Genomic DNA, 18,987 nt, shown 5'->3' with positions numbered 1-18,987 from the left:
TTCACCTTCATTATTATTATATTTTTACATTTTTATTGGAGTATAATTGCTTTACAGTGGTGTGTTAGTTTCTGCTTTATAACAAAGTGAATCAGTTATACATATACATACCTTCCCATATCTCTTCCCTCCTGCGTCTGCCGCCCTCCTGCGTCTCCCTCCCTCCCACCCTCCCTATCCCACCCCTCTAGGTGGTCACAGAGGACCGAGCTGATCTCCCTGTGCTATGCGGCTGCTTCCCACTAGCTATCTATTTTACGTTTGGTAGTGTATATATGTCCATGCCACTCTCTCACTTTGTCCCAGCTTACCCTTCCCCCTCCCCATATCCTCAAGTCCATTCTCTAGTAGGTCTGTGTCTTTATTCCTGTCTTACCTCTAGGTTCTTCATGACTTTTTTTTCTTAAATTCCATATATATGTGTTAGCATACAGTATTTGTTTTTCTCTTTCTGACTTACTTCACTCTGTATGACAGACTCTGGGTCCATCCACCTCATTACAAATAGCTCAATTTCATTTCTTTTTAAGGCTGAGTAATATTCCATTGTATATATGTGCCACGTCTTCTTTATCCATTCATCCGATGATGGACACTTAGGTTGTTTCCATCTCTGGGCTATTGTAAATAGAGCTGCAATGAACATTTTGGTACATGACTCTTTTTGAATTATGGTTTTCTCAGGGTATATGCCCAGTAGTGGGATTGCTGGGTCATATGGTAGTTCTATTTGTAGTTTTTTAAGGAAGCTCCATACTGTTCTCCATAGTGGCTGTACCAATTCACATTCCCACCAGCAGTGCAAGAGGGTTCCCTTTTCTCCACACCCACTCCAGCATTTATTGTTTCTAGATTTTTTGATGATGGACATTCTGACTGCTGTGAGATGATATCTCATTGTAGTTTTCATTTGCATTTCTCTAATGATTAATGATGTTGAGCATTCTTTCATGTGTTTGTTGGCAGTCTGTATATCTTCTTTGGAGAAATGTCTATTTAGGTCTTCTGCCCAGTTTTGGATTGGGTTGTTTGTTTTTTTGTTATTGAGCTGCATGAGCTGCTTGTAAATTTTGGAGATTAATCCTTTGTCAGTTGCTTCATTTGCAAATATTTTCTCCCATTCTGAGGGTTGTCTTTTGGTCTTGTTTATGGTTTGCTTTGCTGTGCAAAAGTTTTGAAGTTTCATTAGGTCCCACTTGTTTATTTTTGTTTTTATTTCCATTTCTCTAGGAGGTGGGTCAAAAAGAATCTTGCTGTGATTTATGTCATAGAGTGTTCTGCCTATGTTTTCTTCTAAGAGTTTGATAGTTTCTGGCCTTACATTTAGGTCTTTAATCCATTTTGAGCTTATTTTTGTGTATGGTGTTAGGGAGTGATCTAATCTCATACTTTTACATGTATCTGTCCAGTTTTCCCAGCACCACTTATTGAAGAGGCTGTCCTTTCTCCACTGTATATTCCTGCCTCCTTTATCAAAGATAAGGTGACCATATGTGTGTGGGTTTATCTCTGAGCTTTCTATCCTGTTCCTTTGATCTTTCTGTTTTTGTGCCAGTACCATACTGTCTTGATTACTGCAGCTTTGTAGTATAGTCTGAAGTCATGGAGCCTGATTCCTCCAGCTCCGTTTTTCGTTCTCAAGATTGCTTTGGCTATCGGGGTCTTTTGTGTTTCCCTACAAATTGTGAAATTTTTTGCTCTAGTTCTGTGAAAAATGTCAGTTTTGGTTTGATAGGGATTGCATTGAATCTGTAGATTGCTTTGGGTAGTAGAGTCATTTTCACAATGTTGATTCTTCTAATCCAAGAACATGGTATATCTCTCCATCTTTTTGTATTATCTTTAACTTCTTTCATCAGTGTCTTATAATTTTCTGCATACAGGTCTTTTGTCTCCTTAGGGAGGTTTATTCCTAGATATTTTATTCTTTTTGTTGCAGTGGTAAATGGGAGTGTTTTCTTGATTTCAGTTTCAGATTTTTCATCATTAGTGTATAGGAATGCCAGAGATTTCTGTGCATTCATTTTGTATCCTGCTACTTTATCAAATTCATTGATTTGCTCTAGTAGTTTTCTGGTAGCATCTTTAGGATTCTCTATGTATGGTATCATGTCATCTGGAAACAGTGACAGCTTTACTTCTTCTTTTCTGATTTGGATTCGTTTTATTTCCTTTTCTTCTCTGATTGCTGTGGCTAAAACTTCCAAAACTATGTTGAATAAGAGTGGTGAGAGTGGGCAGCCTTGTTTTGTTCCTGTTATTAGTGGAAATGCTTTCAGTTTTTCACCATTGAGGACGATGTTGGCTGTGGATTTGTCATATATGTCCTTTATTATGTTGAGGAAAGTTCCCTCTATGCCTACTTTCTGGAGGGTTTTTTACCATATATGGGTGTTGAATTTTGTCAAAAGCTTTCTCTGCATCTATTGAGATGATCATGGTTTTTCTCCTTCAATTTGTTAATATGGTGTATCACATTGATTGATTTCCGTATATTGAAGAATCCTTGCATTCCTGGAATAAACCCCACTTGATCATGGTGTATGATCCTTTTAATGTGCTGTTGGATTCTGTTTGCTAGTATTCTGTTGAGGATTTTTACATCTATGTTCATCAGTGATATTGACCTGTAGTTTTCTTTCTTTGTGACATCCTTGTCTGGTTTTGGTATCAAGGTGATGGTGGCCTTGTAGAATGAGTTTGGGAGTGTTACTCCCTCTGCTATATTTTGGAAGAGTTTGAGAAGGATAGGTGTTAGCTCTTCTCTAAATGTTTGATAGGATTCGCCTGTGAAGCCATCTGGTCCTGGAGTTTTGTTTGTTGGAAGATTTTTAATCACAGTTTCAATTTCAGTGCTTGTGATTGGTCTGTTCATATTTTCTATTTCTTCCAGATTCAATCTTGGCAGGTTGTGCATTTCTAAGAATTTGTCCATTTCTTCCAGGTTGTCCATTTTATTGGCATAAGTTGCTTGTAGTAATCTCTCATGATCTTTTGTATTTCTGCAGTGTCAGTTGTTACTTCTCCTTTTTCATTTCTAATTCTATTGATTTGAGTCTTCTCCTTTTTTCTCTTGATATGTCTTGCTAATGGTTTATCAACTTTGTTTATCTTCTCAAAGAACCAGCTTTTAGTTGTATTGATCTTTGCTATCATTTCCTTCATTTCTGTTTCATTTATTTCTGATCTGATCTTTATGATTTCTTTCTTTCTCCTAACTTTGGGGTTTTTTTGTTCTTCTTTCTCTAATTGCTTTAGGTACAAGGTTAGGTTGTTTATTTGAGATGTTTCCTGTTTCTTAAGGTAGGATTGTATTATTATAAACTTCCCTCTTAGAACTGCTTTTGCTGCTTCCCATAGGTTTGGGGTCCTCGTGTCTCCATTGTCATTTGTTTCTCGGTAGTTTTTAATTTCCTCTTTGATTTCTTCAGTGATCACTTCGTTATTAAGTAGTGTATTGTTTAGCCTCCATGTGTTTGTATTTTTTATAGACCTTTTCCTGTAATTGATATGTAGTCTCAGCGTTGTGGTCGGAAAAGTTACTTGATACAATTTCAATTTTCTTAAATTTACCAAGGCTTGATTTGTGACCCAGATATGATCTATCCTGCAGAATGTTCCATGAGCACTTGAGAAAAATGTGTATTCTGTTATTTTTGGATGGAGTGTCCTATAAATATCAATTAAGTCCATCTTGTTTAATGTATCATTTAAAGCTTGTGTTTCCTTTTTTATTTTCATTTTGAATGATCTGTCCATTGGTGAAAGTGGGGTATTAAAGTCCCCTACTATAAATGTGTTACTGTCAATTTCTCCTTTTATGGCTGTTAGTATTTGCCTTATGTATTGAGGTGCTCATATGTTGGGTGCATAAATATTTAAAATTGTTATATATTCTTCTTGGATCTATCCCTTAATCATTATGTAGTGTCCTTCTTTGTCTCTTCTAATAGTCTTTATTGTAAAGTGTATTTTGTCTGATATGAGAATTGCTACTCCAGCTTTCTTTTGGTTTCCATTTGCATGGAATATCTTTTTCCATCCCCTTACTTTCAGTCTGTATGTGTCCCTAGGTCTGAAGTGGGTCTCTAGTAGACAGCATATATATGGGTCTTGTTTTTGTATCCATTTAGCCAATCTGTGTCTTTTGGTGGGAGCATTTAGTCGATTTACATTTAAGGTAATTATCCATATGTATGTTCCTATTCCCATTTTCTTAATTGTTTAATTTTTGACAGTTTGATTAATATGTGTCTTGGAGTATTTCTCCTTGGATTTATCCTGTATGGGACTTTGTGTGCTTCCTGGACTTGATTAACTATTTCCTTTCCCATATTAGGGAAGTTTTCAACTATAATCTCTTCAAATATTTTCTCAGTCCTTTTCTTTTCCTCTTCTTCTTCTGGAACCCCTATAATTTGAATGTTGGTGTGTTTAGTGTTGTCCCAGAGGTCTCTGAGACTGTCCTCAGTTCTTTTCATTCTTTTTTCTTTATTCTGCTCTGCAGTAGTTATTTCCACTGTTTTATCTTCCAGGTCACTTATCTGTTCTTCTGGCTCAGTGATTCTGCTATTGATCCTATCTAGAGTATTTTTAATTTCATTTATTGTGTTGTTCATTGTTGCTTGTTTCATCTTTAGTTCTTCTAGGTCCTTGTTAAATGTTTCTTGCATTTTGTCTATTCTATTTCCAAGATCTTGGATCATCTTTACTATCATTATTTTGAATTCTTTTTCAGGTAGACTTCCTATTTCCTCTTCATTTGTTAGGTCTGGTGGGTTTTTATCTTGCTCCTTCATCTGCTGTGTGTTTTTCTGTCTTCTCTTTTTGCTTATCTTACCGTGTTTGTCGTCTCCTTTTTTCAGGCTGCAGGTTCGTGGTTCCCGTTGTTTTTTGTTTCTGTTCCCAGTGGCTAAAGTTGGTTCAGTGGGTTGTGTAGGCTTCCTGGTGGAGGAGACTAGTGCTTGTGTTTTGGTGGATGAGGCTGGATCTTGTCTTTCTGGTGGGCAGGTCCATGTCTGGTGGTGTGTTTTGGGGTGTCTGTGGACTTATTATGATTTTAGACAGCCTCTCTGCTAATGGGTGGGGTTGTGTTCCTGTCCTGCTAGTTGTTTGGCATAGGGTGTCCAGCACTGTAGCTTGCTGGTCGTTGAGTGAAGCTGGGTGTTGATGTTGAGATGGCGATCTCTGGGAGATTTTCACCATTTGATATTACGTGGAGTTGGGTGGTCTCTTGTGGACCAGTGTCCTGAAGTTGGCTCTCGCACCTCAGAGGCAGAGCACTGACTCCTAGCTGCAGCACCAAGAGCCTTTCATCCACATGCCTCAGAATAAAAGGGAGATAAAGTAGAAAGAAAGAAAGAAAGAAAGAAAGAAAGAAAGAAAGAAAGAAAGAAAGAAAGAAAGAAGGAAAGAAAGAGGATAAAACAAAATAAAATAACATAAGGTAAAACAAAGTACAGTTATTAAAATAAAAAATAATTATTAAGAAAAAAAGTTTTTTAAAAAGTATAAAAAACAAAAGAAAAACGGACAGAAGAAACCCTAGGACAAATGTTGGAAGCAAAGCTATACAGACAAAATCTCACACAGAAGCATATACATACACACTCTCAAAAAGAGGAAAAGGGGAAAAAATAGTAAATCTTGCTCTCACAGTCTACCTCCTCAATTTGGGATGATTCATTGTCTATTCAGGAATTCCACAGATGCAGGGTACATCAAGATGATTGTGAAGATTTAATCCGCTGCTCCTGAGGCTGTTGGGAGAGATTTCCCTTTCTCTTCTTTGTTCTCACAGCTCACAGGGGCTCAGCCTTGGATTTGGCCCTGCCTCTGCTTGTAGGTTGCCGGAGGGCATCTGTTCTTCGCTGAGACAGGACGGGGTTAAAGGGGCTCCAGCTCACTCAGGCCAGGGGGAGGGAGGGGCACGGAGTATGGGGCGAGCCTGTGGCGGCAGAGGCCGGCGTGATGTTGCACCAGCCTGAGGAGCGCTGTGCGTTCTCCCAGGGAAGTTGTCCCTGGATCGCGGGACCCTGGCATTGGCTGGCTGCACAGGCTCCCTGGAAGGGAAGTGTGGAGAGTGACCTGTGCTCACACACAGGCTTCTTGGTGGTGGCAGCAGCAGCCTTAGCGTCTCATGCTTGTCTCTGGGGTCCGCGCTGTTAGCTGTGGCTCGTGCCCGTCTCTCGACCTCCTATAAGCAGTGCTCTTAATCCCTTCTCCTCGTGCACCAGGAAACAAAGAGCTCACCTTCATTGTTGAAGGATAGTTTTAACAAATACAGCATTCTTGGTTTACAGTTTTTTTTTTCTTTAGCACTTTTAATATATCATACCAATTTTTTGTGAACTACTACATTTCTCCTGAGAAATCGCTGAAAAATTTTATGTGGGCTCCCTTGTATGTGACAAGTTGCTTTTTTTCTTGCTGCTTTCAAGATTCTCTCTCATTGTCTGCGACTTGATGATTTGATTATAAAAGTCTTGATGTGGGTCTCTTTAGGATTTATCCTCTTTGGAATCATTGAGCTTCTTGAATTTGGATGTCCATTTTCTTCCTCAAATTCGGGAAGTTTTCTGCCCTTATTTCTTCAAATAGGCTTTTTGCTTCTTTCTTTCTCTCCTCTCCTTCTGGCACTCCCGTTATGTGTACATTGACCACTTCATGATGTCCTGTAAGTCCATCAGGCCATCTTAACTTTTCTTCATTCCTTTTTCTTTTTCGTTTTTCATTCTCCTCTGACTCAGTAATTTTAAATGACTTGTCTTCAAGTTCACTGATTCTTTCTGCTGCTTGATCAAATCTGGTGTTTAACCCTTCTAGTGAATTTTTCAGTTTTTATATTTTATTCTTCGGTTCCTGGATTACTGTTTTTTTTTTTTCTTAAAATTAGTTTCTGTCTCTTTGTTGATATTCTTATTTTGTTCATGCCTCATTTTCCTGATTTCATTTAGTTGTCTACCTCTGTTCTCTTTTAACTCATTGACCATCTTTCAGGTGGTTCTTTTGAATTCTTTGTCAGGTAATTAATAGATTGCTATTTCTTTAGGATTGGTTTCCAGAGATTTATCTTGTTATTTTGGTTGGGCCTTGATTCCTTGTTTCTTTGTTTACTTTGTGATCTTTTATTGAGACTTGAGCATTTGAAAAGACAGCCACCTCTCCCCACCTCTGCAGTCTGGCTTTGTGCAGGGGAAGACCTTCACCCATCAGCCTGGGTAGAGATTTTGGGGGGGGTGGCCCTCATGTCTTTTGTGAGGATGTTTCCCTTTGGGGCTTGTGTGTGTAATTTTCCAGTTAGAAGGTTTGCCCCTGTTATGAAGAGCTCATATTCTCTTGCTCTCCCTGGTGTCTGTTTGTGGTACTGCAGATTCTTTGGTGCTATAACAAGCCACCATGCTTGCTTTTGTTCTTAGCAGCCCCCAGACATCCAAAGTATGCTGCTGTTCCCTTCAGCCTTCTGAGTCAGGCAAGACAGAAACCAGTTCCTTGGACAGCCCACTGTAAAGTCAGAATTTTAGCTGTACATTCCGCTCTTTTCTTTCCTTTCAAGGAGAAGCCAGGAGACAGGGTTTTTTTCCTGATTGTGGTGCCCTGTGCTGGGTGGATGGGGACTGTGGCAGGTAAATGCAGCAAACATTTTTGTTCACTTCAGTGTGGCTCTGCTTGGCTTTGTACTCGCCTGGGGTGCTGCAGTCTCTTAGCCGGTTTATGCACTTCTCATAAAGGCAACTTGGCCCATAAGTTGGGATCTCTGTGGGGGAATGAGGGCCTGGGGCTTCCTATCCTGCCATATTTATGACATCACTCTCAAGTGTTATTCAAATCTTTGCTTTATGAAATGGAGATAATTAATATTGGTAGAACTTTTTTTATTTTTAATAAATGTATTTATATATTTATTTATTTATTTTTGGCTGTGTTGGGTCTTCGTTGCTGTGTGCGGGCTTTCTCTAGTTGCAGTGAGTGGGGACTGCTCTTCATTGTGGTGCACTGGCTTCTCATTGAGGTGGCTTCTCTTGTTATGGAGCATGGGCTCTAGGCGCATGGGCTTCTGTAGTTGTGGCACACGGGCTTCAGTAGTTGTGGCTCGCGGGCTCTAGAGCGCAGGCTCAGTAGTTGTGGCACACAGGCTTAGTTGCTCCATGGCATGTGGAATCTTCCCGGACCAGGGCTCAAACCCGTGTCCCCTTCACTGGCAGGCAGATTCTTAACCACTGTGCCACCAGGGAAGTCCCAATATTGGTAGAACTTTAAATAGGTTAGTGGCACATATAATCTGTCTCACCTCCTTTTCTAATCAAAGATTAAAGAAGTCATTCCAGGCTTCTTTCCTGTCTCTGTCTATCTCTCTTTAGTAATGGTGGCTAACATATAATAAGTTCCTTACTTTGTGTCAGGAACTGTTCATGTTCCTGTTGTATGTGTTAATTCATTTACTTCTGACACTAGTTGTAAAAGGAAGATACTATAATTATTCCCAATTTTCATGGGAAGAAACTGAGTTAAGAGAATCTAAGTAATTTACCTGAGGTCGTACAGCTGATTATTGTCTTATACTCAATTTTAACAAGACATTTTGTAGCATGGAATGAGAAATATATATATATAAATATATATATATATATATATATATTACTTAGAATAAGTTAAATTTATTTATTTTGGGTCAGGTAGAGATTCTTAAAGTTTGTTGACTGTCCTATTACAGTTTGATCATTGAATTATTTGTTAGGTATAAATAAAAATTCTGTGTTCTGCAGTTTTTATAATCAGCATAATGTACCCATGTGTTTTCTCTTCTTTCCAGCTTTATTGAGATGTAAGTGACATGTAATATTGTGTGAGTTTAAGATGTACAGTGTAATGATTTGATATATGTATATATTGTAAAATAATTATTACAATAAGGTTATTTAACACATCCGTTACCTCACATAGTTACAGTTTGTGTGTGTGGTGAGAACTTTTAAAATCTACTTTCTTAGCAACTTGAAATGAATAGCCTTTAATTTGAATATAATACATTGCTTATATTATATAAACTGGAAGTCTCCTTTTGATAAAATCTTTGTTGTAATAGGCAATTATTGAATTATTATGGATATTATTTTGTGTTGATTATAAGTGGTAATAATGCTGTTGGAAATCCCTATAATTTAAATATTCAAATATAGAATGACACCAAAGGTGACACCAATGACACCAAACGTGTGTGTGTGTGTGTGTGTGTGTGTGTGTATATATATATATATATTTTTTAATTTTTATTGGAGTATAGTTGCTTTACAATGTTGTGTTACAAAGATGTATATTTTTGTTTTTTGCAGGACAGAGTTCATTCAAAAAGGCAGGATTTCAATCACAGGGGCTGGTTTTCTCAACTGCGTTTTGGAAACTTTTGCCAGCACATTTTTAAGACAGGGTGCCCAGAAGGTAAGCTTCTTTTCACTTTGAACCAACATTAATTTTAAGAAACCATGGAGATTCCCACTGGGTTCTTGAACAAGGCTCATAAACAGACAAAACAAGAAAAATATACAATTAATAAATATATGCAAAGATAATTACCCTCACTAATTATTACATAAATCCAAATCAAAGTAAAACTAAAGTGCCATTTGTGGCTCATTAAGTTAAAAGCATGCCAATGAAGAATATGTGATAATATGGGAATACGTATAGTCTAATAAAGAGAAATAATCAGAATGAATAATTATATTTACTGTATATACAATGTGATGACAGCTATTTAGTAAAAAAGATACTAATAGCTAATATTTATGGAGTAGCACTTACCATGTGCTACTCACTAAAAAGAATATTTAATCATCAATTCATTTAATGCTCACAAACCTTGGAAATAGCTGTTATTGTTGTCCTGATATTCTGGACAAAGAAGACACAGAGCTCTGGAGCTGCTGATTATCTTTTATTGTGGTTTTCAAGCTCTATACTTGTGGGAGCTTAGGCTTCCATGAGTGTTATTCAGAGGCCACCTTGAAGTTCTAAGGTCCTGTGTTAACCCTGTGTTTTAAGTAGTGCTATTCTTTTTTTCATCTGTTTTATATAGTATTACATAAGAGACTCATATATCCTGTTTTCTTGCCTAGGAAAGTCCATTTCTTATGCACCTTTATATGCCTATTGTAGGTGTTCCAAAATATTTTTAAATTATTTTATTAGTATTTGTTTTATTTATTATATTTAAAAATTATTTGTCATTATTATTGTTATTAATTATGTTGGTGAACATAATCACTTATTTCCAGGGTTTACTCAGGTATGATGCATGTTACCTAGTTTTGTTTTGTGGGACAGGCTTAATGGCTGGTCTAAAGAACTATCGTTATGACCTTAGAGATTTTATGGGTAATAGACATTGGTTCTCGTTTTACAGATCTAGGTTCAAGAATGAACCTCGACCACAGTGTGTTAATCTGGGAGGCTGAGGGTGATGGATGAATATTTGGTACTGTACTGTACTCCATAGACATACTGTCTAGATTGATGATGTGTTCCTGACCCTGGTGAGCACATCACCAGGCTGGCCCTGCCTGTGTAAGCCCGGGCTTGAAGTGGATAGTTGAGCTTCTGCAAGGTCTGATGTGACTGTCACTTACTCAGACATTATTGCGGGTTTACCCTGCTATCTTGCAAAATATGCATTTGTAAACAGCCCCATCTGCAAAATTGCACTCTAAAAATAATAGTGCTGATGAGAAGGTAACTTTGGTTCTATGTCCCTGACTGAGTTGACTTCTTGGACATTGTTTGTTTGTTTATTTATTTATTTATGGGTGTACCACGTGGCTTGCAGGATCCTAGTACCCCAACCAGGGATTGAACTGTAATCTTTGCAGTGGACGTCAGAGTCCTAACCACTGGACCACCAGGGAATTCCCAGGGACATTGTTGAGATTAAAAGTGGCAAAGTTTTTCGGTAAAGAGCCAGATAGTAAATTTGTTAGACTTTGTGGGCCAATAGGCAAAATCAAGATACTGTGTAGGTGCTTTGTAACAAGAGAGAACCAAGTGTGCACACATTTTTTACTGACAAAATTAAAATTATAAGAATAGTTACTGAGTATAGTTTTTACAATAAAAGTCTACTAAGTATATAATTCTTAAAAGAGCGGAATTCTTTTTTGGGGGGAGATAACATTTACCTGAGTTGGGGTTAAAAATTAGTATTCCCTACCATCATATTGGTTGCGAATGTTCATTTGTAAAAACCATTGTTATCTTGTGGACCATACAAACACAGGTGGTGGCTGGATTTGGCCTGTGGGCTATAGCTTGCCAGCCCTTGCTTTAGATAAATAAATATTGTTTGTTTAATCCGAGTGGGTCTCTGACCTGCCCATCATTCTGAACCTTTTAGTGACTTTTAATCACACAGTGATCGTGTACATTCTGATTCTGTGAGATACATAAAGAGACACTATTATTCCCATTTTATTGATGAGAAATGTCTTGAAGAGGTAAGTGCACCCAGTCTGTAGGTGGCTACTTGCCCAGAGTCCTTCCTCTTGCAGGTATATTTTGAGTACCCGCTTTGTGGGAGGCACTGTGTTGAGTGTGGGCTAAATGGATTTACTCAAGGTCACAGGACTGGCAAAGGGTGGAGACTGGACTCACACCCCCATCTTTGATCACTTACTGTGCCACTCACTGTTCAAGATGTGTTCAGGTGAATGAAGCAGAATGCTAGCCAGCTCAGCATCGTGTTGTGCTTTAGATGGATTTGTGTTGTGGTCCTACTCTCTCTGTATTTACTAGGGCTCTCTGGTGGCAAATAACAGAAACTACCTTAGGCTAGCTTGATACAGAGCTACGAGGGTGGTGAGACTGGCAGACTTCAGAGTGGTCTGCCCTGGAACTGAGAGCTGCCAGGAACCCAGGTGGTATTCCTTCTTTAGCACTTGTCCATACGAATATGCATCGGCTTTATTCTCTTCTTATGCAGTCTGGCTTTCTCTGCTTCACAGGCTGTATAGTGCGACGTGGGCCTCCGCAGTCCAAGTGTACCGTTATGTAGATTTCTGGCCAACAGGGAGACTGCTTATTTCTTCCTTTCCAAATTCTCTGGAAGGAACTCTCAGTGGCCTTCCATAGGTCAAACATGGCCAGGAAGGGTGAAGCCAGGTTGTGTAAATATGGCTAATCCTATGTCACAACTACGTGGATCAGTGTTAGGGTGTTAGTTCCCAGGGAAAGGGGTGGTAGAATGGGTAAATACTCCTAAAGTTTTCTGGCATGGTCTTAACAGTAGTACTAGGCTCTTGATGACAGAGTGACAGTTTCATTCATCTTACACCCAGTCCCCCCAACCATAGTACCTAGGACAGTGCTCAGTACGTAACGTGGACATGAGTAAAAAGGAAATAGAATGCACAGCAAGGTCCACAGCTGGTTCTGGTGACTTATCTGGAAATCATCAAGTGACTAAATTTTTAAAGTGAGTAATCCAGTGATTCCTCTGAATTCCCACTTATTTATGCTCAGAAGGAAGAAAATATTTTTCCTGCTACCTTTTGCCTTTTCTGACTTTACTTTTTTTTTTTTTTAAAGAGGCTTAATTAGTTAGCTTTTCAATTTTAGCAGCCACTCATGCTTAAGTATCTTTTATCTTTTACCCAAGTGGTGATGTTTTCCGGTATCGGCCTGACTTCCTGATAAACCTTCACAGCTGAGCCTGATTAAGTGGTTTCTGTAGAAGTCATCATTAGAGTGTTTTAGGTGACTTTATTTTCAGTTTAGAACTTTATCCCTGAGGCTCTTTAGTGGGGATGTTACCAGATTGATCGTTGGACCATAGCTCAGCAGAAGCCCCCTGCCTCGGTGGTGGCGAAGGTTCTTTTTCCATTTGGATTCAGACAGCCAATAATGAAACGATGCTGTGACTGAAACAGCACAAATTTTATTCAATGGCCAGAGACTGGAGAAGCAGGAAATCAGTTCGCAAATCAACTTCTGGGGGTGGGGAGTTGATCAAGGTGAGATTTTTAAAGGCAGGGTTAATGGTGGTGGTGGGTACATATGCATTGGTTTTCTGGGAAAAGGCAGGGTTCTTCCTGCAACTGGGTGCCACTTCTTTTTCTTCCTTCTGTGGTCCGGTACTTCCTGTCATGGCACTGGTAGGTGTGTCATTCAGCATGATATTGTTATCATGAGCATATAATGAGGCTCAGGGTCTGCTGGAGGTCAGGTCTTCCACCTTCTTGGATTTGATTCGTTCTAACCGATTCTGGTGGCTTCTTGTTTTTCTGTTCTGGCGGTTTCCTGTAAGACAATATAACACTTCCCTTCCTTCCAGGAAGAGGGCAGGTTAGAGCTTGAGGCTAATAGTCATGGTAACAGTGGTGAAGGTGGGAGCTGTTTTTTTTCCCAGAAAAAGAAAAACTAGGTGCTCACTAAGTACATATCTATCTATCTATATATATCTATATATCTATATCTGTGTGTATAAATTAAAACCTAGTCCTAGATGTGGACCCCCAAGGTGAGATTGAAAGTGTGCAACCCAGACTGGGACTTGAACCCACGGTCATTTTTTTTTTTTTTGGATATATGCATTCTACTTTAATGACTTTAATTGTGCCCTATGTGACCATGGGAGAGAAGGAGATTAATCTTGAGATGTTATGGAATGCCTTCTTATTTATTTATTTTTTAAACATCTTTATTGGAGTATAATTGCTTTACAATGGTGTGTTAGTTTCTGCTGTATAACAAAGTGAATCAGTTATACATATACATATATCCCCATATCTCCTCCCTCTTGCATCTCCCTGCCACCCTCCCTAGTCCACCCCTCTAGGTGATCACAAAGCACCGAGCTGATCTCCCTGTGCTATGTGGCTGCTTCCCACTAGCTATCTGTTTTACATTTGGTAGTGTATATATGTCCATGCCACCCTCTTACTTCTTCCTAGCTTACCCTTCCCCCTCCCCATGTCCTCAAGTCCATTCTCTACGTCTGTGTCTTTATTCCTGTCCTGCCCCTAGGTTTGTCATACTTTTTTTTTTCTTTAGATTCCATATATATGTGTTAGCATACGGTATTTGTTTTTCTCTTTCTGACTTACTCTGTATGACAGACTCTAGGTCCATCCACCTCACTACAAATGACTCAATTTTGTTTCTTTTTATGGCTGAGTAATATTCCATTGTATATACGTGCCACATCTTTATCCATTCATCTGTCGATGGGCACTTAGGTTGCTTCCATGTCCTGGCTATTGTAAGTAGAGCTGCAATGAACGTTGAACCCACGGTCTTTTAATTGAGATCGCACACCTGGTCTCAGGACTTAATGAAACTCAGGTTCTTGATTCTTGTCACAGAAAGAATTCAGTGAGAGACAAAGTGATAGGTAAGAAGTGGATTTATTTGAGAGAAACGTGCTCCACAGACAGAGTGTGGGCCGTCTCAGAAGGTGAGAGGGACCAGGGTACGGGGTTGTCAGTGTTTATAGGGGTGGATAATTTCATAGGCTAATGAGTGGTAGGAGTATTTCAGCTGTTATGGGGAAGGAGTGGGGAATTGGACCATGGCCCACTTTTTGACCTTTTATGGTCGACCTTGGAATTGTCATGGCGCCTGTGGGTTTGTCATTTAACGTGCTGATGTGTTACAGTGAGCGTATCCTGAGGCTCAAGGTCTACTGGAAGTCGAATCTTCTGCCATCTTGGACCTAGTTAGTTCTCACCAGTTTTTGTCATGTCCTACGGCTGTCATTCTTTTAAAGGTTGTGCCCTGCCCCCTTCCCTCCTGTTTCAGGATCACTTCTGATTTTGTTCCTCTGGGGGCTTGTTCAACTGCTTTTCTCTTTTCCCTTTACCACTTTGAGGTGACTTGCAATTCGGGGGCCTTTCTGACACAAAACATTGCTACTGCGAACAAAGGTGAATAAATATCTGTTTAAATCTCTGCTTTCAGTTCTTTGCTGGATTATATGGTAATTCTGTGTTTAATTTTTCAAGGAAACTTCCTAAAAGTTTCTTTTTGAGATAGCTGTCTATCTTTGTCCATGACAGCAATGGACAGTATCATTACTGTGTATTTTTCTCCTACTGTGGACAAGTAGTATGCTAGTTGTCAAATACATATTTTGCCATATACATACAGATACATATGCCTCCAGGTAAGCAAGCACTCAAAAAACTGACTAAGGAAACAGAGGAAGATCTGAAGGAAAATAGGGATTGGTGGAAATCTGGGAAACATGTAAGGCTTCATACACATTTCTGCAGCCTAGGGGAATGGCCAGCAACTGTGAAGCAGAGCTGGTTGTAACCCACACCAGCCAAGTCTAACCTCAGGGATCCTCAGAACAGGAAACAGAGATCAGGATATTACCTGGGGCAGACATGGCTCTGCAGGTGCTCCCCAATTCTGGGAAGGCAACCCTCAGGCCAGCGTTTCTTAGTCTTTTTTCCATTATCACCCCCCAACTAAGGATCCTTTGTAGACTTTTTTCCTAATTGTCCCCCCCACCCAATGTTAATACTGATATCCTATAGTATTATCCTATAATTATGATAAATATCCTAATTATCTGTTTATACACTGTATTATATCTTTGCTATATACATAAAAAGTGCAAGGTATTTTTCACTTCCATGAACAAATTGTCATCTGGTTTCAGTATTGTCCCCACTGAGAAAGCGTGCTTTATACTGCATTGGGTGTAACTGTCTTTTGTAGCTTTTGTCTCCATCTCTCCAAATCAAAACAAAACAATCACCAGTTCATCCCCCACTCCCCTACCACCCCCCAAATTCCAAACAAAAATCAAAAGAACTATTTGGTGAACTCCCATGTGGTTCTTGTAAATCCCACATTTTACTTTTCTGGGAGAGGTGCAGGAGATAATATGGGTGATAACAGTCTTGTCATGCAAGTGTTCTTTTTTTAGTCCAGTTGTCTGAGTACTTCGGGATGACTACAAATGCTGTGGAAATGCAGGGCCTTCATTATGTACTCACACAGAGATATTTTTTTTTTAAGTTTATGAAATACATTTTCAATGTGTGATAAAATAATTTGTTATTTCAGCCACTCTCCTGGCAAGGCCCCATTATTGGTTCCATCATTATTCTTATTGTGTTGATTGGGAGGCTGAAGCAGAAAGAGATTGAATTCAACAGCATGTGAAATATTTGTCACTGAAACAATGTGGGCAAGTCAAACAACTCGTGCATCTTTTTAAAGAAGGTCTGGCCTAGACATGTTATGGCTAAAGAGATCTGAATATGCTGCTTCCTTAGGGTGTGTGCTTATTTGAGCCTTATGAAATCCATTTTAATAGTGGAAGATAATTCTTTGAGGCAGAAGATACTGCTCTTGTATATATACTAGTATGTATATATGTGTACTAGTGTATATATATGTATGTTGTGTGTGTGTATATATATTGGATGTATGTGGATATATGGATATATACACACATACACACTATATGCTATATGTATATAGTATAGTATATTCAGGTACTATATATGTAGTCCAAATGGGCATTGGAAAAATCTGTTGCATCATTTTTTTAAACTAACTGTATTAGTTATCTGTTGCTGTGTAACAGACTACCCCAACACTCCACAGCTTGCAACAGCACACGTTCATCATCTCTCAGTTTCTGTGGGTCAGGAGTCTGGCATGGCTTAGTTGGGTGCTCAGCCTTATGGTTGCACAAGGATGTAATCAAGTTGTTGGCTGGGGCTGCGATCTCATCTGAAGGCTCAATGGAGAGGATTCAGTTCCAAACACTCACGTCGTTGCTGGTAGGACTCTGCTGGCCTCCCTTGGTTCCTTGCCATGTGGGCCTTTCTATACAGCATCTCACAACATGGCAGCAAGCAAGAGGGAGGGCAAGAGGGTGCAAGCAGGGCAAAAGCCGTAGTTTTTTTGTTTCCTAATCACAGCAGTGACATCCCTTTATTTTCTGTATTCTGTTCATTAGGAGCAAGTCACCAGGTGTAGCCCACAGTCAAGGGAAGGGGTTACACAAGGGCATAAATACCAAGAGGTCAGGAATACTAGGAGCAGTGTCGGAATTGCCCGTCGTACTGACCTAAGCAGATGGGTATATGCCAGGTCGTATGTAGAGCTGTTAACGTCTTTTTGGTACCTATTGGGAATGGTGAGGGTCAGCTGCATCCTCATAACCTCACTACCAGCTTATGAAAAAGTTCTGCAACACATACAGATGCTTTGTTAATCATTTACAAGGACACCCAAAGTAGCTTCCTGTTCTGTAAGTTTGATTACATCTCCGTCCTTCTGGGTGCTTCGTTCTCTGCAGGCAGAGCTGATGATATTCCAAAGGCAAGATTCAGCTATTTTACAGATAGCATCAGGTAGCCAGAATCTTCAGTCCAGTGTCTGGCTACAGGGCTATTTAGTCATAAACTGTGGGTGCCTTCCCTAAAGTTGGCAGGTGAAGGCATTGCTAACTAGTCTTAAATCCTCATTGCAAGGATGAGCGTCACTCTAGAATTTTGAGCTAATCTCCATATCTTAAGTTCTCCTAATTGAGGTAATGAGAGTCCATTCCTAATATCCATTATGCTAGTGAGCAAGCCAGTGAAAATTCACTATTTTAACATTACTTATGCTAATTATCAAAGCCTCTGGTGGTTGCTGATAAAGACAACTGAGGTTTCTGTAGAGTGAAGATTGCTGATTACAATGCTCATAGCCAACGCCTGGAGCGTGAAGCCTACATTAGGGCAACTTACTACCCGGTGTATAACTTGAGCTAACACACGCACCATAACATGCTGCGCACGCTGAAATACTTGGAAGCAAGTTATAGACGTCCTGTTCATCATCTTCCACATGCCAACTCCTGAACTAAAGGCCTCGTATGTTCTGCCTTTAGAAAGATTATTCGGTGTGAAACGAGGTTTTGCCTGTGTGCTTAACAAATGTGAAGCTTTAGAGAAGTGCCCCTTGGTACATGATCTGGTTTTCTTATTTCCCAGATGTCACGTCTCACATCTTGGACCCTCACATTTCTCACCTCTAAAATGGAGTGATAATAATCTTTCACAGGGTTATTTTAAGGGTTATGTGAGGGCATATATATGAAATATGCCTGGCACATAGAAAAACTTAAATAAGCACTAGTATTAAGAGAAATTCTCTAATAAGAAGTATACTTTTTAAGTAAATAGGCTTTTAAATATTTATCCAAACAAAAATTTTACATAGCAGCAGTATGGGTAAGGTTTCGTTTCTTTAAAAATTATTTTTCTAATCATGTTTTAGGTCCATAATTTTATTACTTGTTGTATCTGCATTTAACATTTTGATATAGATCCTTCCATATGTCCTTGTGTATGTTTGCATATGTATGTATGTGTATTTTTTTTTTTGAATAACAAAATTGGAATTGTTCTGTTTATTTAGCCCGACCTTGTCATTTATGGACATACTGTGAACATTTTTCTGTGTCATTACACATTCCTTGAAAACATGATTTTTGATGCTTTCATAATATTCCACTGGCATGATAGCTCTTATTGTTGTTTTCTATTTTTTCACTATTATAGATAATATTATAGTAAATCCATGAATGTAAATATTTGTGTATATTTCTGATCACTTCCTAGGCTAACGAGTGTGCACATTTTAAAGAACTTTGATGTGTAACGCCAATTTACTTCCAGAAGAATTCTACCCATTTGTAGCTTCCACCACCAGCTGGCTCTGGGTATTATCAGCTTTCTTGCTGTATGACTTGAATGAATCACAACCTCTTAGGAACTTGCATTTGTCACTAGGAAAGCAGGGCTAATTAGTCCATCCTCATGGGATTGTTGTGAAGAAGAAATGAAGTTGTTAGCTCCAGTCTTCTGATTCTTACTCCAAAGACAGTGAAAGTTAATGCTTCTGTCATTAACTAGTTGTGTGACCTCAGTCCTCCTCCAAGGTTTTAATTGTGTTACCTTGGGCTAGTTGCCCTGAACTGCTCAA

General features: G+C 39.1%; 1 protein-coding gene across 2 annotated transcripts in view; it reads left to right on the top strand.

The window, feature by feature from the left end:
- The window catches only part of PRELID2 (PRELI domain containing 2), a 75,527-nt gene that overhangs the window by 42,548 nt on the left and 13,992 nt on the right, over positions 1 to 18,987 (top strand). For both annotated transcript variants that reach the window (XM_065875309.1, XM_065875308.1), the window contains exon 5: positions 9,333 to 9,438. In XM_065875309.1, the coding sequence (XP_065731381.1) occupies positions 9,333 to 9,438 (106 nt within the window). The remainder of the gene's footprint in view (positions 1 to 9,332; positions 9,439 to 18,987) is intronic.

This window comes from Phocoena phocoena, chromosome 3 (genome assembly GCF_963924675.1).
Source record: "Phocoena phocoena chromosome 3, mPhoPho1.1, whole genome shotgun sequence".
In the NCBI taxonomy this organism is placed as follows: domain Eukaryota; kingdom Metazoa; phylum Chordata; class Mammalia; order Artiodactyla; family Phocoenidae; genus Phocoena; species Phocoena phocoena.
Note: the sequence above shows the minus strand (reverse complement) of the source record. Positions and strands in the feature narration are given on the sequence as shown.